We start from the raw sequence: 24,383 nt of genomic DNA, 5'->3' as shown, positions 1-24,383 counted from the left end.
ATACAGGAAATACCTGCTGCTGGCTGGCAGACAGGAATGAAAGAGCTAGGGAGGGAAGAAGAGCAAGTGGTGGCTAAAAGTCCCTCACTACAGGCAGATTATGAGAGGGAAATGGGGCTGGAGTACAAATGGTGGAGAGGCAAACTGAGAGAGAACAACAGAAGGCAAGAGGGGGGCAGAGTTAGGTTGAGCCACATTTTTCCTGGTCCCCTAATGAATTCTGATCCTGCAAGAAATGTCATTGGAGGACCTCCTCAAAACTTGGAAGCAATGTACATTGTTTTATTTAGGGCTAGTTAAAAAGTCAAGGACTTGTTCTGCTATTCTTCTCTAGGGACCAGACTTTATCTCCCATGATTCACTGCAGTCATGCAATCACTATGATGCATCCTCTCCTCCTCTAATCAAGAGGGGACACCATGGTGCACAAGGAGAATGATAGCACAAAGTGCCTAAACTACAACTCCCATGAGGCACTGCAGCAGCTTTTCAAAATCAAAATATTTTGGTTTTCAGGGACAGGAAAAGGGGAAAATATATTTCATTTGGAAGTTAAATATACAAAAATCATAGAAATATTATAGTTTTGTAAAAGCTACCCCACCCTCAAACCTTACATTTTGGTCCTAATTTTATCTAATATTTTCCCATATACTGATCACTTTGAAGTTGTGACATTGTTAATACACTATTCTACAAAATAAAAAAAAAATCACTAAATATAGTGAATGAAAATAGATGTATTTTGTTTGTTTGGAAACCAGCTTTATCCTCATCTTTTTCATTGTTCAGCTGCTCATAAATACAAACCCACTTCAACAAACATGTCACCCACCCAATGCCATTTTAAACAAACAAATAAAAACACTAAATTACAGCACTGCTGTGTGTTTTGTGCCGCTTACTTAGGTTTTATTCTGGGAGCACCTTATGCCCTTGTTGTCTTCAGTTATAGCTGAGGAGGCTCATCAGTTTGCAGGGTTGGAACCATGTTAGACTGTAAGCTCGCAGAGAAAGGACCTTGTCTCCTTCTGGGTATTGTAGAATGGCTAGTGTAAGACAATGTTATGCTATTATCTTACCCACCATTTTCATAGAACAAGAAGTCTTGTAGTCAGTATAGGAACTCCGACTCTGTAGGAGTAATAACAGATCAAACATTTTTATTCAATAGACATCCTTAGAGACAATATAAGAAAAGTAGCTTGTAAAGTAAAGTAGAAAATATTTCCATTATGTACTACGCCCTGTGGAAGCAGTTATTGAGCTGGTATCACATTAAAATAAGAGCTCCAGTAACTTCCCAAAGTACAGCCTTCCCACTGGCTTTTCTGTCACCTCAACGATATTCTGCCAAATTGCCTCAGGGCAGACACCTCTCATTTTATCCAGACATTCAAACAACTCTGGTTTGATTTTATTTTAAAGATTGGAACAATCTGGTCTGGCAGCTTTTCTTTGGGCAGTCTCTTCTCAGAACAGCTCCTGACTAGTACAACATTGCCTTGTTAACCAGGCCTCATCTGATTCCTGCTTTTCTTACAAAAGTCCCAGACTGGGCCATCTTCTATTATAATGGATTCCCTTAAAATGAGTCAGCATCTGTCATTCCCCTCCCCCAGTGAAATTAGCTGCTTCGTTCAGCTGTTTGTAAGTTACGGCGAATAATTTAACAATAAATCTAGATCAGATAAAGGTAAAACAAAACATTTTTTAAAAGCATTTTAATCAGAAATAACTATATTGCCATTTAAACACATCAAGTATCAGAGGGGTAGCCGTGTTAGTCTGAATCTGTAAAAAGCAACAGAGGGTCCTGTGGCACCTTTAAGACTAACAGAAGTATTGGAGCATAAGCTTTCGTGGGTGAATGCGCACTTCATCAGACACAAGCAAACATATCAACTGATTCATCCCTTGTGTTAGCAATTCCTTTTCTCCTATCACTATCACTTTGTTCCTTGAAGATTCTCATAAACTTCACTTAAGGAACCACTTGGGGGTGTGACTTGCAAAGAAGGAAAAAACCCTCTTTTTGTAGCCACTTGCTTGTTTTTAACTCATAAATATTAGGAGAATGAAGACTGGTTTTCCCTGGAAGACTTGTTAGCCGTCTCAGAAATGTGGATTGTGAGATTTCTCACAGGTTAATTGAAGGAGCAGGACATTGGGATATTAAATGACTGATGTCTTTTCTCTCAAGCTGATCACTTGTTTACATTAAAGGAGTCTCAAAAGACAGACAGACACACTCACACAAGCTTAGCAGGATGAATAAAAATCTTTCTTCCCTGTTGTTCAGGTTTCACTACCTCAAAACATGTAATATGATCGCCCTAAGAGCTTTCCAGTTGCCAGTCTTCCAAGATAACTAGATTTCCAAGGGGAAATGTCTGTATTTTTTAAAACATAAAAAGCAATTAAACAAATCCCCATCATGTCTTATTCATCACAGAAAAGAAAAATAGAACACAACTCAAACTTAAACCTTAAATTTGATGTAAAGAGCAGCCTTCATAGAATCATAGAATCATAGAATATCAGAGTTGGAAGGGACCTCGAGAGGTCATCTAGTCCAACCCCCTGCTCAAAGCAGGACCAATTCCCAGCTAAATCATCCCAGCCAGGGCTTTGTCAAGCCGGGCCTTAAAAACCTCCAAGGAAGGAGACTCCACCACCTCCCTAGGTAACGCATTCCAGTGTTTCACCACCCTCCTAGTGAAATAGTTTTTCCTGATATCCAACCTGGACTTCCCCCACCGCAACTTGAGACCATTGCTCCTTGTTCTGTCATCTGCCACCACTGAGAACAGCCGAGCTCCATCCTCTTTGGAACCCCCCTTCAGGTAGTTGAAGGCTGCTATCAAATCCCCCCTCATTCTTCTCTTCTGGAGACTAAACAATCCCAGTTCTCTCAGCCTCTCCTCATAAGTCATATGCTCCAGACCCCTAATCATTTTTGTTGCCCTCCGCTGGACTCTTTCCAATTTTTCCACATCCTTCTTGTAGTGTGGGGCCCAAAACTGGACACAGTATTCCAGATGAGGCCTCACCAATGTCGAATAAAGGGGAACGATCACGAGCCTTACTGTCTTATGGAAAGGATGGCCTTTCTTCTAACTACTAGAAGGAGAACAAGAAACTTAAATTGTTAGTAATTACAGCTTTAGTGTGAGGAAGCTGCCAGTCCCCAACAAGAATTGACTGTGCATTACTTAAGTCAAAAATGCAACATTTTAGGTGGATGAGGAAAAAAAATGTTTGTAGGAAGACTCCTCAGAATCTCCTTTCAATACAGGTTTAACACAGCATCAGAGTATTTTATAAACATTCTTGGGTTCTCACCTGGCCAGTATCCTGTCACCACTTTCCAGAGCCTTTTAAGTGTGCTTGTTGGGACCAAGGGAAGCATTTTATTCTAGCCATAGTAAGTAATATGGCAACTGACTGCTTTCCCACAAACATGTTCTCACATATCCTGAGAAAAGTTGTAAGACAAGCTCTGAGACAAACTGCAGAATTTTACAGTGTCCCTTGGGATCTGACACAATGCGCTTGCTGTTTTGGATATTCTTTTCTGATGTAAGAATCCCCATTGCTGTGTCTTGACATTTTAAAAGCTTTGTTTCTTATTCTAAATGCCTATTTGAGCATAAAGGTTGGAATAGACTCAAGGCGACTCACTGCTAGTTGACAACATTTCATATCCTGAAATAGATGTCTTAAATCAGAAATAAAGTTTTTTTTTTTTTTTTTTTCAGTGGGGACATCTCTGGAATCTTACCTTTAAGTCTCCTAATTAGCCTGTCTTTACTATCCTCAACCAATACATGCTTATGCTTTTTATCCTTCAATGAAATGTGCACAAGGACCACCTTGCATGCATCACATTGCAGGAACTATGGCCTAAGATAGGGATAGGACTAAGTTAGTTATGACCCTCCCCTTGTTAAGGAGACTAGACACAATGTCCCCCGGTACTCTGCTGTTTCAAACAGCAACAGGTTAGTGCTCATTAGGAACTGTTCGCACACAGCATCTGTGTCTACATGAATGCTTAGTGCCCAGCCCACTAGGGTGCTGTAGATTTACACTCCAGCTTGCCATGCACTAACTCTCCTTACAGACAAGCTCCAGGACACCATTGTGTGGTAATTTTGGTAACTGTTGATTTTTAAAATGTTAATTATGTTTTATCTGGCCCCCATTACCATTGTATATGTGCACCTCACATATATATGAGGTAGGGAAGTACTATTATTTCATTTTACAGAGGTTGGACTGAGGCACAGAGAGATGAAGAGTTGGATTTTAAAAGGTATTTAGGTGCCTAAGATGCAGAGATGTGCCCAGTGGGATTTACAAAAGTGTTTAGGTGCCTAACTCCCATTGATTTTACCAAGGTGATTTTGAAAACCTTTTAAAAATCTGGCCCTAAAGATCTTGCCCAAAGTCACACATAAAAATTGTGGCAGAAAAGGAAATTGAACCTGGGTTTATTGAGTCCTACGCTAGTGTAACCCACACACCCTCTGGGTGTGGTGTTCTGTCCCATCCAGTGGCACCAAACACACTAAGAGAGAGAAGATTAATGAGTCTGCTCTACAGCCTTAGCTAAGGGGCATATAGCTTTTAGCTCATGCAGTAGAGGCTCATGCATTTAGCTCCAGAGATCCTAGGTTCCATCCCACCCGCTGACAACCGATGTCTGTCGGTGTTACACGAGCACCACAAGCACCATCCTTTTAATTGAACTTTGTCATCCATAACGATAATCTCTGCTTTCATGAAATTAGTATTAAGACATGTACATCCCTTTCCCTTCCTATGATAGCTTTGAATATGTAAACAAATTGATTGCTAGTGCAAGTTTCACAGTGAATTTTCCTAAAGATTTTTCATAAACACTTATGTCACATCCATAATCAGTGTGCCAAAGACTATATTGGAGAAACTGAGTGCCATGCCATGCCATGTGGGAATTGGCACCTCTGCCCAAGGCACTCAATAATCTGTGGGTAGTTTTGAAAGTTTATTTTTATGCTTGCAATTTAAAGTACCGGAAAAAGAAGAAAATCTCTCTCTTGTGAGAAGACTGCATTTTCTAACGTTATCAATAGCTGTACAGACCAGTGTACCAGTGTAACTTTCAAAGATTCAGCTGTAGTAATTGTAATGCTAAAATCTAGTTGATTTTTTTTTCTGATATGTCCCATGTACTTAGATGATTTTCATTTGTCATGGTATCCTGCAGTATGTATGCATATAGAATCATAGAATATCAGGGTTGGAAGGGACCTCACAAGGTCATCTAGTCCAACCCCCTTCTCAAAGCAGGACCAATTCCCAACTAAATCATCCCAGCCAGGGCTTTGTCAAGCCTGACCTTAAAAACCTCTAAGGAAGGAGATTCCACCACCTCCCTAGGTAACCCATTCCAGTGCTTCACCACCCTCCTAGTGAAAAAGTTTTTCCTAATATCCAACCTAAACCTCCCCCACTGCAACTTGAGACCATTACTCCTTGTTCTGTCATCAGGTATCACTGAGAACAGTCTAGATCCATCCTTTTTGGAACCCCCTTTCAGGTAGTTAAAAGCAGCTATCAAATCCCCCCTCATTCTTCTCTTCTGCAGACTAAACTATCCCAGTTCCCTCAGCCTCTCCACATAAGTCATGTGCTCCAGCCCCCCTAATCATTTTTGTTGCCTTCCGCTGGACTCTCTCCAATTTTTCCACATCCTTCTTGTAGTGTGGGGCCCAAAACTGGACACAGTACTCCAGATGAGGCCTCACCAATGTCGAATAGAGGGAAACGATCTCGTCCCTCAATCTGCTGGCAATGCCCCTACTTATACAGCCCAAAATGCCGTTAGCCTTCTTGGCAACAAGGGCACACTGTCGACTCATATCCAGCTTCTCGTCCACTGTAACCCCTAGGTCCTTTTCTGCTTAACTGCCGCATAGCCATTCGGTCCCTAGTCTGTAACAGTGAATGGGATTCTTCTGTCCTAAGTGCAGGACTCTGCACTTCTCCTTGCTGAACCTCATCAGGCTTCCTTTGGCCCAATCCTCTAATTTGTCTAGGTCCCTCTGTATCCTACCCCTATCCTCCAGCGTATCTACCACTCCTCCCAGTTTAGTGTCATCTGCAAACTTGCTGAGAGTGCAGTTCACGCCATCCATATAATTTCTGGAGGCACTATGTTTGCACATGTTCATTGTACAAAATGGATAGAACTTAGTCCCAGAAGTACCAGTTAGAATTGTATCTAATCAGCCAGGTTTTGAGAGCCTATGATCTACAGTGCTCAGCATTTGTGGTTGATCTGCCAAGTGCCATATTTTACTGTGACTATAGAGTTCTACTTAAAATAGTTATAATATTGGCATTATCTGGTGCATGATTATCTACTGCCATCTGGTACTGAAGTTTGTGTCTCTAGCGGTATAAACACTATTTTTGAAAGTAATTTACAGTTTAACTAGGATAGAACAGGTGTGGGATGGAAAGGAGGTTATAACTAGGAACAATGGGATAAAATTTAGAGCAAGTAATTTAGATAAAAATATCAATCTTAGAACTATTAGAATGTAGAGCAGTTTCACATAGGCAATGGTGGAAGCTCCATTGTTTGGAGAATTGAAAAGTGTGTTGGCCAAAGTACTAGAAATATACTGTAGGGAATAATCATTCAGTGGAAGGGTCACAGATTAGAAGACATCCATCTTCATTGTCCACCTGGAGTTTAGACAGCATTTTAAACACGGACTAGATGGAGAGGAAATCCTATTCAAAATTTGTCACTAATCCCTGCATTACCTCCCAGCTCCTTTCCCTGCTTTGTAGTTCACCTTGCTGTCCTGTCTAGATACTTCATTCTTCCCGCACTCAGATCAGTCCAAACCCTGCCTCCAGGCTGCCCTCAAACAACACTTCCCCACATCCCATGCATGCACATTTCCCACTCCAGGCTGTGTTTCATCCCAAATTTCCCAATCCCAATTTTGAGACTGCCCTCCCGCCAGAGTTCCCTTCACACATACACGTTTCTGCTTGGCCTTCCATATTCCTCCCATACCTCTGTCTGGGGTGCCAACCTACCCACCTCTGGTTATTCTGCCGAGACTTCTACAGATCAGGGAGCTTCAACATCATCTTCTAAGAAGATTGCTGATTGGTTAGCTTGGCCGTCTAACCACTCCCGCTCGGGTACCATGCTGACACTGGATGTATACTGTGTCATTGACTCTGGTATCGGCCATGGGACATCTGTTGAATTCGGCACCCGTGACTTTTGTGTCAGTACTGACAGTTTCCACACCATTGGCATAGAAGGTGGCATCAGACCAGCTCTGCCTTTCTGTTACAGATTCCTCAATAGTTCAGGGGCTTTCTGTGACTATGGCTTCTTCCTCGTCATCTTCTGTTGTGCCCATTGCACTGTCTAGTTGGATTGCAGGGCTTTGGCACTGTATTCCACAATGACCGAGTGAACACAGAGTGCAGAGTTGCAGCCAATGTCCTTTTCAGTACTGATGAGCTCATTGGTGCAAACACTATCTTTGACACCAAAAACGTCTATGCTACAGACCTCATAATCAGACTTGATACTGACCTTGGTTCTGGCACTGTCATTTGTTCTAGTACCAGATGGAAGTGTGATGCCTCTTCCAAGGAATTAATTACACATTCATTCACAATACTGATGCTGTCCTCGTATTGGGTCTCAGATGAGGCTGATCATTTGTTTGCCCTGTCTGGGATGGAGTCTCTGTACAATGTCCAGTTTCTCTCACTGTGACACTTACAGAAATTAAGTTTGCTGCCTCAATAAGGACAGCATACATACCAGCCTGTTAGCTTAGTTGAAAACTCACACTTCACTTTAATACACAGCACTGAGATGGCTTTGTGGTAAAACAAGACTAAGTTTATTTATAAAAAACAGAGATTTAAGTGATACTAAGCAAGAGAAAAAAAGACTGGTATGAACAAACAAACAGTGGTGCAAGTATGGCGGTCCAGTCCGGTCAGCTGTACCAGTAAGATATTTATAGCCAATACTCCGTACCGGAAAGACATAGGAAGGGCAGAATGTGGAGTCAACAGATGGCCCCATGCTGGCAGTTCCTCTGGTGCGGCCGTACCGCCCTGACCCCTGCCCCCACCCTGTCCTCCAGTGGGGCTGCCGTACAGACTCCAGACTGGAATCAGAAGACGCAGCTGCATGGAAGGGCTGGAGGCAGGGCTGGGGTTGGTACAGCTGTACAGAAGGAACTGCCAGCGTGGGGCCGCCCAGCAGCCCCACGTTCTGCTTCTTTTATCGCTGTGATTCTGGAGAGCCCTGCGGATCAGAAGTCTCCAGCACAGTGGGAGGGGGACAGAGCCCCCTCCCAGATAATGTGGGATGGATCACGGGGAGAGGACAGGGAGAGCATGGGGGCCCTGGGCTGGGGACAGAGTGAGGAGGAGTCCTGTGAATGGTCACGTGGAGAAGTCATGTGCCCCCGCATTTTGGTAGCGCCCCCACCTTTGTGTCCCTCCCATGAGTCCAGCGTACCGGTAAGAAATTAATTCTATTCATACCACTGCAAAAAACAAACAAACAAAAAAACCCGGTATCTAGTGTCTAAAGTTTGAGATTACAGGCTTGGTCTCAAGCAATTTTTCACCTATAGACAATTCTCAGAGACTTCTACCCACATATAGTGGTAACAGTGGTGAATGACAGATCTTGGAAAGGAGGGTATAAGTCTACCTCCAAGGACAAAGAATCTAATAGGCTGGACTTGATGGGGAGAAAGGTTTACACAACTTCATCTTTACAGATGTGCATTGCAAACCAGCAGGTGCTCTTATCAATATATGACTTGCTTAATTTGGTGCTGTGTCCAAGTTCACAGATAAGTTGACAGATGCCTCCAGAGAGGAGTTTAATGTATTCATTGTGGATGGCCATCTAGTGGCCAAAACTTTGTTGTAGTTGCCTCTAGACATGGCAGATGTTTGTCCAGTATTATGGCATTAGCTGTGGTCATTAACATGAGAACATCTTCACAGTTGCAAAATTCCACTATAGCTGCAGATTTCATCTGAGCTTAGAGGACTTACCTTTTGATGATTGCTTTTTGTTGTTGGAGAAAAATGATAAGACCCAAGCTACTTTATGTTCATTGGGAATTTATACCCCAGCCACAAGGAGACACCATTATGGGGGGCATCTGCAATAGCAGCAATATTGCTCACAGAGTATGTTCCGCAAGTTGTCCTTCCCTACTAGACAGCAGGATTTCTCCAGAAAAGGACATAGATCACAGAGGAGGAGAGCCTTGGGGATCTAACTTTAGCCAAACAGCTTGTCCACCATCAACATTGAGCAGGCAGCCATTTTGACTTTGTGGTCCAGGATATCATTCCAGCTATGACCTCCATGCCTCTATCTCCCCAGTTTGGGGACAGGCTGTGTCACTTTTTTGGTGCTTGGCACGCACTACCCATGGCCAAATGGGTCCTAAGCACCCTCAGATCGGGTATGCCATTCGATTCCTGTGGATCCCTCCTTCCCATCCCATTCCTCTTCAGAGACCCCTTTCATGAGCTACTGCTCTTTCTGCAGGTCCAAATTTCGTGTGTGCTGGGAGCTGTAGAGGAGGTCCCTCTGCAGCATCGAGGAAAGGGATTCTATTCTTTGTATTTCCTGGTCCCCAAATCCAAGGGAGGGATGAGATCTATCTTCAATTTATGTGGCCTCAACAAATTCATCACATATGAGAGGCTCTGTATGGTGACTTAGCATCGATGCTTCCCATGTTAAATCACTGACTGGTTTGCTGCCCTGGGCCTTCAGGATGCTTATTTCCATGTGATAATTATCCTAAACCACAGGAGGTTTCTGAGGTTTGTAGTGTCAGGTCACCACTATTGGTACACTTTGCTTCTCTTTGACCTAAGCTCCTTACATTTTTACCAAATGCCTGGCTGTAGTGAAAGCATACCTCAGAAAGAGGAATTCATATTTTCTTGTACCTTGACAATAGTTTAGACAAAGTCAAGTCCAGAGAACGTGTTCTCTCTCATGTTCAGTTCACATTATGTGTCCTTGATCATCTGCATCTCATCTTGAACAAAAGGAAGTCGACACTGATACCAACTCAGAAAATCAACAAGAAATGCACCCAACCATATTTACTTGTACCTTTCTTTATGGATAGAGAAGTTCATTGTGTTCCCTAGAAATTCAGACTTTGTTTTCCCTTTGCAGATAAAGTTACAGAGAAATGCAGGTCAGGGCTGCATTTTTGGACTTCTCAGGCCATATTTTAAGCCCCACACTTTTTAAGTCCTGTGAATCCTGTGAAAATTCTGACAAATAGAATGTTTCATTACTGTCTGAATTCCCTGTGTAGGCAATGGTTCAGTAGCCATCAGATTAATTTAGTGTTTTAGGGTTGTGCTGCTTGATTCATCTTGTCTTTTTGCTTTATAATGGTAGCTGTTTTAACAAGATTTTATTCTGTTCCCCAGTTCTGGATACTGTGCAGTGGCTTCTTTATTTATTTTTAGATGTAATCTATTTGAAGCTTTTAAGCCTTTTAAAGTTGATCTTCTATGTGTACTATTTTCAGGCTTATTCATTTCCCTTTCCAGAATAATATTTCATCACCCACCCCGTATTAACTGCCTTCATCACCTCTCACACTGTCTGTGATATAGTGCAATATTGGTTTTTTTGTATTTCCCCCAAACCATTTATACTTACAAGATCAATATATATTAGCAGAGGAGCATTTAATTTCCAATCTCATGTAGCCAGCTGAGACTGACTACTACGTGACCCTGACTTCTGAAAAAGTATGACTCTTAATGATATCTACTAAGATACATTCATATACTGGTTTGGGGTCAATGTCTTCAAAATCATATTATTTTGACTGAAATCTCCACTTCTCTCACCCATCTATAAGTCTAGATTTTCATGACCTCACTATTGGAGTAGTTTGTCCCTTCATATCCATGGTACTTCTAAGATCATCTTCCTGATCCATCATTGTGACTGTGTCACCCACTTTTTGAGCCACCTTCACTAGCTTCTTCTCTTCCGTTGCCTAACCTGCAAGCTTCTTTTCCTTATCAACAAGGCCGTTTCCAGCAGAGATCCTCCCTTCGTATTCACTCTTGCATCTCACTGAATTGTCTGCTGCCACCTCCACTCACCAAGCAGCCTTCATCACCTGTTTATTCTCCTCTTCCAAAAACACCTTCACGCTTTCTGCCATGCTACTCCTTATGCATGGAAGGCCCTTCCTGAACTAGTCCCGCAAGCTATTATCCTGCTTTCATGAGTTTATCTATCATCATCAATATTATTATTATTTTATGTTTAATTATGGCCCAGGAGCTCCTGGTTACTGTGACTCCAGAGTACCTCATGATGTCCAGGTGTGGTGTTGCAGGGATTTGATGTGGACTAACCCAGCAGCCAGGTCACTGCTCCATCTATTCCCCTTCCAGGGTTAACAGAAAAGTCTCTGAAACAGGAAACCCCAAAGTCTAATGGCTTTTGAGCCTGGTCCTCAATCTCCATCTGGGGCCTGTGCTACTTGACTTCTTCTCCGTCTGATGCCTGTACCTTCCCTCCTAGTCTGGGGAAGGATAGGGGAAACTGAGCCACCCTCTCTTCTGGATTCCAGCCCAGGAATTCAGGTGGTTAAGGACTATTGCTTTAATCCCTCTGCCATTTTCCTTGGGCTGCTTCTACCTTTGCCCAGCTTCTTAAAATCTTCCCCAGGTCTCTGGAGCCTCCTGGAATCTATGGTTCCTCACTACTACTTCTTTGCCGGTTATGATGGTACTCCTTCAAAGCTATTCCCAGCCTTTATCGCAGCAACTGGGCTGTGATGAGTAACTGCATCTGTTGCCTGGGAGCAGTCAGTCTTTCCTTTCTCTGAGCAGGAGTTTCCCTCCTCAGCCCTCTTTCCTGGAGATGGGTTGCCTCTTGCCGGAGGGTAGTCTATCTTATCCCTCTTTTAAACAGAAGCCCCTTCTTCAGCCCTCTCTTTTTCTCAAGAGCTGGAAGTTATATAGTGTCAAGCAATATCTCCTTCCTTCAAGCAGGAGTTCCTTCTCAGCCCTCTCACAGGAGCTAGGGTTATCTCTCAGGCCTCTTTGCCTTAGGTTAATCAAGTGGAAGTTCCACCTCCAGCTCTCTTACTGGTTGTGGCTGAGGTTGTGCCAGTTCTCTTCAGCTGAACAATCTTCCAATTAGCCTTTTCCCTTTGGAGGGTTCAAAAGGCCAGTCTTCTCTCACTGGTGTCTGCCTGCTGTGATGGAGGGAGGCAGCTTTTGAGCTGGTTCCTTTTTCCAACTGCTTCTCAGCTCGTTCAGTGAAAGGGGAGCCTTGTCCTGTCCTCTCTGCAAGGCTTTGGTCCCTTAAATGTACAGTATCAGGATTTCTTCCCCAAGAGCCATTCCTTAACAGGACCCTTATATCTATTAGGGCCATTCCAGGGGGTGGGGTGGGATGACCACTAGACACTATTGCCCTAGATGGATGACTACCCCGTGACACTCCCCAAACTGGATCAGGGCCCAATTGTGTTAGGTCCTAAAGCAATTGGAAAATCATCCTAATTTTCTACAAGTTTCACTCCTCTTTCTTCGGTATAATTCTTCCTTAATGATTAGCTCCATCATGTTTGTACCTTAAATTTCAATAGTTGAAAATGAAAGTGTGAGCTGTGCATTCTGCACTTGCAGCCACTCCGCCCAGATCTTTTGGCTGTCAATTGAATTGAAACAGGCAATAAAGAAATAAAGCATATTACAATAATCAAACATGTGCACAAATAAGGAATGCAGTACTTACTCCTTAAAGGCCATATCTTGCAAGACACTGAATGGTCTGAACTCCCATTCACTGCAACAGGAGTTCAGACCATTCAGACCCTTGCAGAATCAGATTTAGATTTATAAGAGCTGAGTCAAACGAGCAGATTGAGTGAGCTCTTCTCCCTGCTCCAGCCTCTTTGTACTGGTAAAGGAGCCCTAAAAGCCCAATATCGGGCCATGGAGGATTCCCCCAGAGCAGGAACTATGGAAGATATCTGTAAGGCTGCCTCCTGAGGACTCTCTCACAAGTTCTGGCATGCTGGGGGCCGAAGGGTTGTGAAGTTGTGAAGATTTCAGGCCACACTGTGGCTTATCAGGCAGCCCTGGGAAGCTGCCATAAATTAGATGGTGGACTGTAATTATGCTGGGGGCCACTCCAGCACAGAATCTCACCCATTGTGTAGAGGATCCTGTATGCCAGATCCAGGTGAACTAGAATCCCATTATTTGGAAGCAAGAATATTTTTAAAGGAAAATTTAGTTAAGAAAACATCTAAGATGAATTAATGGGTGCTGATGTAAATGGTGTCTGATTTGTAAAATTAACAAATGCAACTTGCTGGGGTTTTTTCAATATAAAAGGTATCCTGTACCATACAATGTTTAATAAAAAATAACAAATACTGACATAAAAAAACTTAAGGATACAAGTGAGCAACTATACAAAGATGAGAAAACATTTTACATTTTTACAAAGGCAACAAATATTTTGTGAAACATACCACAATGTGTATTATAACCAAAGATGACTCCTCTACCTTGGTAAGGTTGAATATGGGGGATGGGAAGTAAAGAGTTTTGCAAAACTAGTGGTACAATAATAATGAACGTATCGAGATACAATACAACCTGTTTGAAATAAAAGGTTTATTGTGTGTAATAGTGCAGAGGTGGAAAGTACATAGTGGGTTATATGTTTAGTATTTTAAAATTTCATTGACCCAGAGAGTGCAATTATTTTAGGCACTGTTTAAAGAAGATACTTAAGCATGTATGTAATTTTAAGCAGACAATTAATTATTTTAAGTCAGTGGCTCTGCTCACATGCTTAAATACCTTGCTGCATTGGAAAAAGCAACAGAGGGTCCTGTGGCACCTTTGAGACTAACGGAAGTACTGGGAGCATAAGCTTTCGTGGGTAAGAACCTCACTTCTTCAGATGCAAGTAATGGAAATCTCCAGAGGCAGGTATATATCAGTGTGGAGATAATGAGGTTAGTTCAATCAGGGAGGGTGAGGTGCTCTGCTAGCAGTTGAGGTGTGAACACCAAGGGAGGAGAAACTGTTTCTGTAGTTGGATAGCCATTCACAGTCTTTGTTTAATCCTGATCCTTTTTAATCCCACGAAAGCTTATGCTCCCAGTACTTCTGTTAGTCTCAAAGGTGCCACAGGACCCTCTGTTGCTTTTTACAGATTCAGACTAACACGGCTACCCCTCTGATACTTGCTGCATTGGAGTTATAATTAAATATGCCATTATTATTGTTGTTGCTGTTAAATAGTTATGTTATGCCGTCACCCAGAAGCCCCAGTTAGGATCAGGATTCCATTGTTTTAGGCATTATGCAACTCACAGAAAGAAATAGGTTCTTTCCTGCAGAGTTTATAATCAAAGAACATAGTTTTTGTTAATCAAGGTAATGAAATGAATATGAAATATATGATCTTGAGCAATACAAAATTAAACCAGTTTTAGACAACTACTATGGCATATAATTCTTTATTTAAAAAGAGCACTGTATATATTACCAAAAAGAAATGACAACAAAAGTATAGTGGGTACCATTTGGAAATAGACATTTAGTCCATTATGTTTACTCTCACATCAGTGTGTTGTAAGCTCCACTGGGCATGAACTAGTTTTTTGTTCTGTAGTAGTGAGTAGAACATAACTGAGGCTCCTAGATGCTATGATAATACAAATAATAATTTATAATTTGTAATAATTATGGTATTATCAGTATATAGAATAGAAAATATCACATAAACATGGTATATTTTATTTTCTGTCATATGTGTTTTCCTGGAAATTAAAATGAAGCAAAAACCTGCCAATATCTCATTTTTTAAAAACATTAAAAAATATAGGAATTACTGTCTTCCTGCTTCTACAGAGTTCTGCTCTGGCCTCATTCCAGATCTTCTGGGAATATTGTGTTCTTTTGTATTTCTCAAATTAAAAATTAAAAAAAAACTCTTTTAGATCCCAATCATGCAAGTACTTCCATATTTGAGTAGCTTTATGCATGTGAGTAGTCACATTGGGTTAGTGGAACTGCTCACCTACCTAAAAATATTTTGTGATGTTGTGGGCTACGTTTCATCACAAATGTTTAACCTCTGAAAACAGGGGTAACATGGGGAAAAGGGGAAGGGGATGGTACTCTTCCAAACCCCTCCCACAAAATAAGGTGCACCCATGTGAGTTGCTAAAATGTGATGGCACATTTGTGCGGATATTCAGAATATGATAGAGCCTGACACTTGACTCCTCCTCAGGGGGGGCTGTTAGTATGCCCATGGGCTTTGCTAGAGTCTTTGATATTATCTCCTTGACTGGGGGTGAGGGGTGGGGAGAGAGGGAAATAAGTGGTGCTATTTTCCAAACACCACCCACCTGTAGAACCAAAACAAAATGTCACTTACAATACATTGTGCTCATCTGTGATTCTCCCACATCTTTCTTACTTCAGGAATGGAGTTGTTAACAATGTTGACATTAAAAAATGTCATTACTGCATATTTGACTTAACATCTCACTGAGGTGAATGGGGCAGATTACATCACTGAGTTATTGTTCCAGGCTCTCTGCAGCCTCACATGGATGTTTCTACGTGGTTTACATTTGGTCACATTATTTAGTTGTTCTTCACAAACAGCTAGAGACTTTTTTTTTTAATTAAATCTCTGATTCTAGAGAACAAGATAGTGGTTTCAGAACACCATATTAAGTCCATGCTGGCTGTTTTTTACTTCTGTTTTCTTTGTTTATTGGAAACAAGAAGGGACTTTTACCTTTAAGAGCACAGACACATTCACAATATGTTTACAGGTTGTGGCTTGCTAGGTTTCCTTAAAAAAAATTTTGAGTCAGCTTTCCATTGTTTGGTTCCTGTTTCCTTCTCTGTGAAGTCTGAAGCACCAAAGGTTACCTCCATATATGAAAAACAGGCAAGCAGTATCCTTTTGAAGCCAATATTAACATCAGTCAACAGATGCCCCCAAAGATGCTTTTTTAGTTTTCTCCTGTTCTCTTCCATTATGTTAAGAAATGTCTGCCAGACTAAACAATAAGTGATTTTTGTGTCCATTTTGGAACTCCTGTTGCCTGCATCTGTGACACCTCATACAATTTTGGATAAGAAAGAAGAGTATTCATTATTTGTAATACACACCTCAGTATATTCTTTTTTCCTCACTCTGATTTTTAGCTTGGGAGCAACAGTACAATTTTCCTGTGATGAAGACTATGTGTTGCAGGGGGCAAAAAGTATCACCTGTCAGAGGATAGCTGAAGTGTTTGCTGCATGGAGTGATCATAGACCCATGTGTAAAGGTAAAGACAAATTCTTAAACTATTATCACGGTTTGTTGGTTTTCACAATTACTCTTTTGCATTGTTTTACATTTGAAATGATGTCACAGTGAAATAATGTTGCATTGTTTTTTGTTTTCTTTTACAAATATATCAATGTTTTTGCTCCTCTTTTCCTTATTTCTTTAATGAGCAATCCTTTTTTGTTTAAAATGCATGTGGTATTACATTTGTTTACCCATTTCTTGAATAAAACCTGACAAATACAATTGATTTCCATTGGAGGCGTCCTACCATAAATGAGAGCCTAATGGAAGACATTCACTTTAGTAAATAAGTAAAACAGATGACTGTTCAGTGACCTATGATACAAATTTCATGTTTCAAACTTGTGATTATTGTGTATGCAATCACTAGTTCATAATGAATGTCCCATATTTCAAAACTGTATTGCTTGAATGGTTGAAATCCATCAGGAAGATTGACCTTTGGGTCAACTCTAATGGGAAAGTTAAATGTTAGGATTTCAATGTTTTGGTGCTCAGCAACCCATGATGAAAGAATGTTCCAAATTTCAGTATTCTAGGCCAATAGGAAGATGAATGTTAATTGTGTCAGTCAGTTTGCCATACTCTGCATGATATATGTTATATTAAATAATATTATTTCATAACTTGACAAAATTAAGAAGAATAGCCTTCAACAAAATGAAAGGACTTTACGTGAGGTACTAAATTTTGTCACTATATCCATGGGCTAGAAAGCCTGGGGATGTGAGTGAGTGAGTGAAAGCAAACAAGCAAACAGGGCTGGGGGCTGAGCTCCGACCAAAAAGAGCTTGAGGACTGACAACTTCAGGTAGAGCACATTGACAGAGAAAGATCTTTGGGTGTAGCTGAAGAACTGGAGCTAAGTATGGCTTGTTGAATTATGATTTTTGGACTTTATGTTCAGGCCTTATTGAATGATTGTTTGAATTATTTTGTGATTAAGGGCTCTGAGGTTTGTGTAAATTTTAGTTGATATTAAGCCAGCCATAGAAAGAGGATGCTGTGAGTTGGCTATCTGGAATATTTAAGTGTCCCACAAAATGGGACTCTTAGATGCCTGTATTGTCACACCTAACCATAAGGGGCTGTTCAATAAGTGGTCACACCATTACAGTCACTCTACCAGAATGTCGATTGTATATTGTCACTGTCATTTCTTTTTTCACTTAAAAAATTCTATTAACGTGTAGTAAAATGGTATCAATAGTAATGTATACCTATAACACTAAAATACATGCATGCCATTCAGGAAATTCTGAAAAGCATTACCGACTAGCTTTTTTGTTTTTTCAGTCAGATGTCCTTCAGCCACCTGCTAACTGCCAGTAAACACATTTCCTTGCATTTCTCTGCGCAGTGAGCCTTTAGAAGTGTAGCAGTACATTTCTGAATAAATTAGTATAAAGGAAAACCAATATCTGGGATTTATCTTTGATAATTTCTACAAATGTAACTACAGTGAAGAATGCATTGTGCAATCATAGACATTTGAATAATAATGTAAAATAAAAAGGAAGCTTAAACAACCAAGCTAAAAAAAAAAGAAAAAGTTTATATCCATGGGGAAAGGTAGAGTTGCTGATCGTCTTTGTGCATATATATAGGTACCATGTTAACTAAATATATCTCACAAGACCAATTAATTCAAGGCTAAAATATGTAACTGATAAGTGAAGAGAGAGTGTCATTTACATCCTTGTGCTTGCCTACTTAGTAAAAGTAGTACATGCTTTTTTCAGAGCAGATGAGGCATATTAAGAAAGTTATTAGCGGTTAATATAGTGACATATGGTGAAAAGACAAATAGACAGATGGTATAGATATAGCAGTTTGTCATACAGCACATGCTTTATAGTGTTCATTAGTTTCATAAAAGTACCTTTGACACAAATTTGGTTTATTCTGTGGATTGATTAGCAGGTTTTGTTATACTCTTGAATTGAATAAAGTCTTCAGATTATAAACTAAGTTTTTTCTACACATTAATAATAATTGGCTCTTTGAAGGTCTATACGTAAAATGTAAAACAAATATTTTAGAGGGATCACTGTTAGCACAAATACCATTTTGATAATAAGGGTGCAATGGAAGCAACTGCAGAAATATATGTACGCCTCTTTCGTCAATTTACATTTGTGTGCACAAGCAAGCATTTGAACAAACAAAGCAAGCAATTGTGCATAAATGCCAGTTTGTGCAATAAATAGATGTTTTCATGTGTCAGTGAAGGGTTCTGTAGGTGCAGAGGGTACAGTTATATTTTAAAAGATGCATCTGTTGCTCTCCTTTAAAATTTCAATGGAATGGTTTTTCAGTGTCATGTTTGATGTCCTCCCTGGATGTCATCTCCTATAGCTCTTTTAGCTAATTTATGTAAATGATTATACATTTGCAAAACCAATTCAAAGTACACTTTTGAAAAAATGGAAATTTGAATATTAACAATTAGTTAAATTTATGTTCTGGGATTGCTTTGAAAAATTTTAAACTGAAAATTTCCAGTTCCATTAGATTCATTTGATTCAACAACATAAATCCTCCTGACTAGTTCTCACAGGGCATATGAGTGGCTGATAAAAATGGAAGAACAGGAGTACTTGTGGCACCTTAGAGACTAACAAATTTATTAGAGGTGCCACAAGTACTCCTGTTCTTCTTTTTGCGGATACAGACTAACACGGCTGCTACTCTGAAACCTGATAAAAATGGAAGTTTTAACTCACTTTAGAAGTTATCAAAAATACCAGCTGGAACTGGCATAGGATCATATTTGTTAAAATAAAAGTTAGAATGAGTCTGAAGCATTTCTGCAGGAGAAATAAAACGAGGTGCTCCGAAGAAAGAAAAAAACTGATACATCATTTATAAAATATAGACAAACACATACTGCTGTAGATTAGGAATTTCTTGTAACCCTTAAGAAAAGGACTAATTTTCAGACTAATGTTTCCTTGTAGGGCAGACTAATTTCTGAACCCGCTTGTCTGTGGCAGACACTATAAAGAAGGAGGCAGAGTTATGCTGGAAGTCTTATTTCAGCTGGCCCTGCCTTGTCCCTACTGGCAATTATCTCTGTTTTCTTGGCCTACCTTTCCAATGAGTCCCACCATCTCTCTCCAATATATCCAGGAGGCTGGTTGGCAGAGAGGAAATAGTGGAGGGGAGCAGGAGGCACTTTCCCTGCTGCATTTCTGATGACACTTTGAATGCTCACAAGCCAGGAGGATAGCAAGACAGTTTTGGAGGAAGAAGGAAGGAGTGCAAGGGTGGAGCTGGAAGCGAACCATGACTTTGTGTATGTGGAAAGAGGTGGGATTCATTGAAGTGGGCAGTTTCTGAGGGTACATTGCTTATCCTTCATACCTCATGAGGATATGGGATACTCATCCTTTTAGTGCTATGGATTAAGTTATATAGAAATTGGAAAGATTTAAAGTTAAGACCAAATTAGAACACTGAATGTGAATTTCACACTCTCCAAACTCTGGGAAACCGATCCAATTTTTTTACAATACCCCAAATTTAATTTTAACAAAGAATATTCTGTTCTTGTACATTTTTTTTAAAAAAAGAAGCTGCACTGTTGTAATGAAATACTGCTCTTACATTGTGTGAGATATGTTATATCTTTTCATCCGAAATCTTGATTGGTAGCTCCATGCAGAGTACACTGGAAGTGATAAAAACATGAATTGCTGTGGTGAGGTTCAGATCTGAAAGAAATGCTTGCAAACATCCAGCATGACACAAGGAAATGAAATAATTTGACAATCTGTACCCTGGGGGATTCCAGGAGTAGTTAGGGATCAACGAATACCTCCAAACTGTGCACCTCTTTGACACATGATTTCAACAAATTCTCTTAAGAAGAGATCAGAAACCATAACTGTCACACCCTCAAGATCATTCCCCAGTGTATTTTCATCACCCGCTCTTTATTTGCATTGAGAGTTTGTCATCTTGGCCAAACCCAAGCCCTCGCTGTGGCCAGACATTGGGAAAGCACTGACACCAAACCTTTTGAGTGTGATGAAGATACTGGTGACACTGCAGCTCATATAACGATGCTAGTTCCCTTATAATCTAAAAAAAATGTTGACTAGAAAGATGACTGAACAAGAGCCTGGCTTAAGCCTGCATGATTGCTTCCTTGGGCAGAAATGTAAACCACCCTCTGGAATCTCAGAGAGGACAATTCAGGTCATTATATAGAAAAATCCTCCAGTGCAGAAAGGAACTGCAAACAAGATAGCAAATCTTCATGACAAAAGGGCCTCACCACAACCACAGTAGTTAGTGAGATGGCCAGTGCCAAGCACTGGATTCTTGAATAAAGGCTTAATGAATGCTCTTTTGGGAAAAGCTTGCTTGTTTTTATATGTTGTCTTGGTCTAGTAGTGGTTGATGCCAGTTGATAAACTATTTTGTGTTTATTTTCTTCTAACTGTTTTCTTCTAGGACATTAACAGGTCGATCCCTTAACTTTGACCTGGTGTTTGAGTAAATGACATAAGTGACAAGAAACTTGTTATTTTGTATGAGCAATTTTGTTTTCAGTTCAAGAATTCTTCCAGATTAATATATTTTGTTATATTTGAACCATAAACCTGAGTAGAGGCTCTACTTAGGTTTTGACAATCCCTTTCTGATTGTTCCTAGGAATTTAGGGTTAAAAGTGAGCGACATTAAAAAGTGGGTTTCCCCTTTGTTTGGTATCTGATTAGGTTTTTTTGGCCCAGATCCTCAAAGATATTTTGGAACCTAACTCCCAATGGGAATTTGAGGATCTGGGCATTTGTTCTTTGTTGTTTATGTATCCCTTTCTGGTTCTTATAGATAATTTTACATCTACTTTGTTTCATCAGTAGTTTTTATGGAATATTCCTAATGAAGAGCAACATTTTGAGCTAGAAGAAAAGTTCTTAAATGTGGTCTGTGCTAGTTGTAGAAGATTTACACTTGACTCCAGAACAGTATAGCTGAAGTATAGGGGGGAAAATGCAGGCAGAATTGTTTTCTTTTTTAATTTATGAAATTATAAAAATGTGCTCCAGCATAGTAAAGTTCTTCATAAGTGTTTCAGCTTATATATTCATATTAACTTAGCAATTGTTCATCCTTACACTTTGATGAGACTCTAAAAGAGCCATAACAATGTGTGCAAATAACCACGTAACTAATGTCTGATTTTTATTGACTAGTGCTTTGTAGATGTTATACTATTTCTTCTTAAATATGTTAATTTATAAACCTTGTAACCCTTCGCACACCAAAATAGGGATGGAGTTATGCTGTCTAAAAAAACAAAATAAACACTTTTTTCTCGCAGGGTGTTGGTAGACAGTGTAGGTTAACTTGTTTCATATTGGCATCAAAAGCATGAAAGGAATTAATATTTAGCTACACTATGTTAATACAATATTGCTCTTGAACAAACTAAAGGAAAAAAATCCAATCATAAGCTTTCCTTCAATCCTGTATTTGCTTCTTCTGTACTGCAGTTAACATGATATTTTACAGTATACACTTTGTCACCCTATGCTGCAAGGGGGGGTGACAGTTTTAATCCTGTTTCTTTAGTTTGCTCAGAATGAAGTCACGACTTCTGATATTGGGCAGTTTATCTTTTTTTAAAAATTTATATACAGAAAACTTGAAATTATTTGGTGAGGAATCCCTAGTAGATTGTAATTTATCTTATGTCCCTGTAATAACAAGGCCATGTGATTCTGTACCTTGTTCTGCTAATGCAAAGTGATCTCCCAGTCAAGACATGTTAAGTAAACCAAGGGCCTCTTCGAGCAAACCATTATCCCTGCGAATAATTCTTACTCAAGCAAGTAGTCCTGTTAAAGTCAATGAGTCTATTTATGAGATTAAGGAGTATGCATCTGAAGAAAGATTTGAATGTCATTCTCCCCAGAAAATATTCTCAAATCTGTACTGACACAGGAATGTGGGGATCACCATATCATTTTAGACTGGTTGTTCATCTAGTCAAGTTGCTGACAATAACTTGTACCAAATGTTTCTCCTAACCTCACGCAGCTAATGGTTGTCCTATGTCCCGAGGAATGAGATTTTATATTCCTTATTAAATAAAAATGAAACTGTGAATGTTTTCATTATCCATGTAAAGGACTAATCCCTTTTTGAATCCTTCTGAGCTCTTAGTCTCTTTGATATCTTCTGGCACTGACTTCCAAAGGTTGGTTATGTTATGTTTATAGACTTCCTTCCTTTTATCAGCTTTAAATATGCTACCTTTTAAATTTAGTTGGCTGTCCCTTTTTCTTGTATCATGAGAGAGGATAAACATGAGCTCCAAATGATTTTCTCTGTACTTTTCATTTTTTTTTAAATAAATGTGTGTCTTGGTCCTATTATGTGTCTTATCTGTAATCTAAATAGTCCTAATCTTTTCAATGAGCTCTCCACAGTGATTCCCAGATCTTATTCCTGCATGGATTCCTTAGAATCCATTAATGTGTATGAGTACTTCAAATTACTCCATCCAATGTGCATTTTTCAAGATTGTGTTTTAATGATCCCCAACCGCCTGGCTGTGTCAAGTCCCTCCAGTGTTCCTCAGTCTTCTTTAGTCTTGACTAACTTAAACTATATGGTCTCGTCTGCAAATTTTGTCATCTCAATGTGTCCACCCTTTTTTGATTTCATTACTCTATACAAGATTCCAGAAGCATCACCCTGTCAGTGAGCCTACAACATTGAGTCAGTGTGAAGTGATGTAGTTACAAGCATCATTTTGTTTAGAATATCACCAGGTTCAATCATCACTGGAATTCTTGGTCTTTACAGTCCAGCTTTTAAGTTCAGACATGTTTGGCTTTTTTTCACATATCAGTACTACAACACAGTCTTTCATCTAATAAATATATTAAATACTCCGTAGATAACACCTACCTCAGTTCAGAATCTTGGGATTTCCCACTGTTTCCCCTCCCCCCATACACACACATTTATTCCAATGCAGGATAGCACTACTTGCCAGAAACTTGATCAAAGGCTTTTTGTAAGTAAAATAAATTATAATAACTGATTTTCCTTCATACTCTATTTATTGACACTTTCAAAGAAGTCTAGTAGATTGGAGAAACATGAATAGATATTTTACAGCTCCATATTTAAACATATCTTCAACCAGCCTCCCTGATACTGAAGTAAGACTTCATTCTCTATATATCACAGGAACAAGTTCCCTATGCATCTGTTCAGTTCTGTTGGTTAGTATGTAGTGGTCGGGTGATTACCCCGCTCCCTTTGAAAACGCTAGGGCTGCTGTGGTCATTTCTCTCATGTAGTTTTTGGGTATATCTAGACTACAATGTAAACCTGAGTTTGAGCCAGGGCTCAAGCCTATGCCCCTTGTATCTACACTGTAATTGCACAAACCCAAGGCTTGGACACAGGGTCTCAGGACCCTGCAGGGATGGAGGGTCCAAGCTTGAGTTACGTCGTGACACAGGGTCTGAGATCTATTGCTTTGTACTGTAGACACAGCCTCACTTGACTCAGGTCCTAGGAGTCAGCTGGAAGTATCCCACAATTCCATAGGGCAACTTCCTTAGTCCTCTCTATCCCAGCAATCTGAAATCCACTCTATTAAAAACTGGAAGACACTCTCTCCCCCTTTTTTGCTAATGGCAGCAGCTCAGGTCAGTGATAACCCATTTTCTTCCAATCATCAATCTACAATAATCATTAATGATCTGGATGATGGGATGGATTACACCCTCAGCAAGTTCACAGATGACACTAAGTTGGGGGGAAAGGTAGATACTCTGGAGGGTAGGGATAGGGTCCACAGTGACCTAGACAAATTGGAGGAGTGGGCCAAAAGCAATCTGATGAGGTTCAACAATGACAAGTGGTGGTAGAATTGGAC

At 40.1% G+C, this 24,383-nt stretch overlaps 1 protein-coding gene across 2 annotated transcripts in view; it reads left to right on the top strand.

The window, feature by feature from the left end:
- CSMD3 (CUB and Sushi multiple domains 3) overlaps window positions 1-24,383 on the top strand; it is a 1,168,516-nt gene that overhangs the window by 443,604 nt on the left and 700,529 nt on the right. For both annotated transcript variants that reach the window (XM_005287288.4, XM_008168301.4), the window contains one exon: window positions 16,324-16,448. In XM_005287288.4, the coding sequence (XP_005287345.2) occupies window positions 16,324-16,448 (125 nt within the window). The remainder of the gene's footprint in view (window positions 1-16,323; window positions 16,449-24,383) is intronic.

The sequence above is a fragment of the Chrysemys picta genome, chromosome 2 (assembly GCF_011386835.1).
Source record: "Chrysemys picta bellii isolate R12L10 chromosome 2, ASM1138683v2, whole genome shotgun sequence".
In the NCBI taxonomy this organism is placed as follows: Eukaryota; Metazoa; Chordata; order Testudines; family Emydidae; genus Chrysemys; species Chrysemys picta.
Note: the sequence above shows the minus strand (reverse complement) of the source record. Positions and strands in the feature narration are given on the sequence as shown.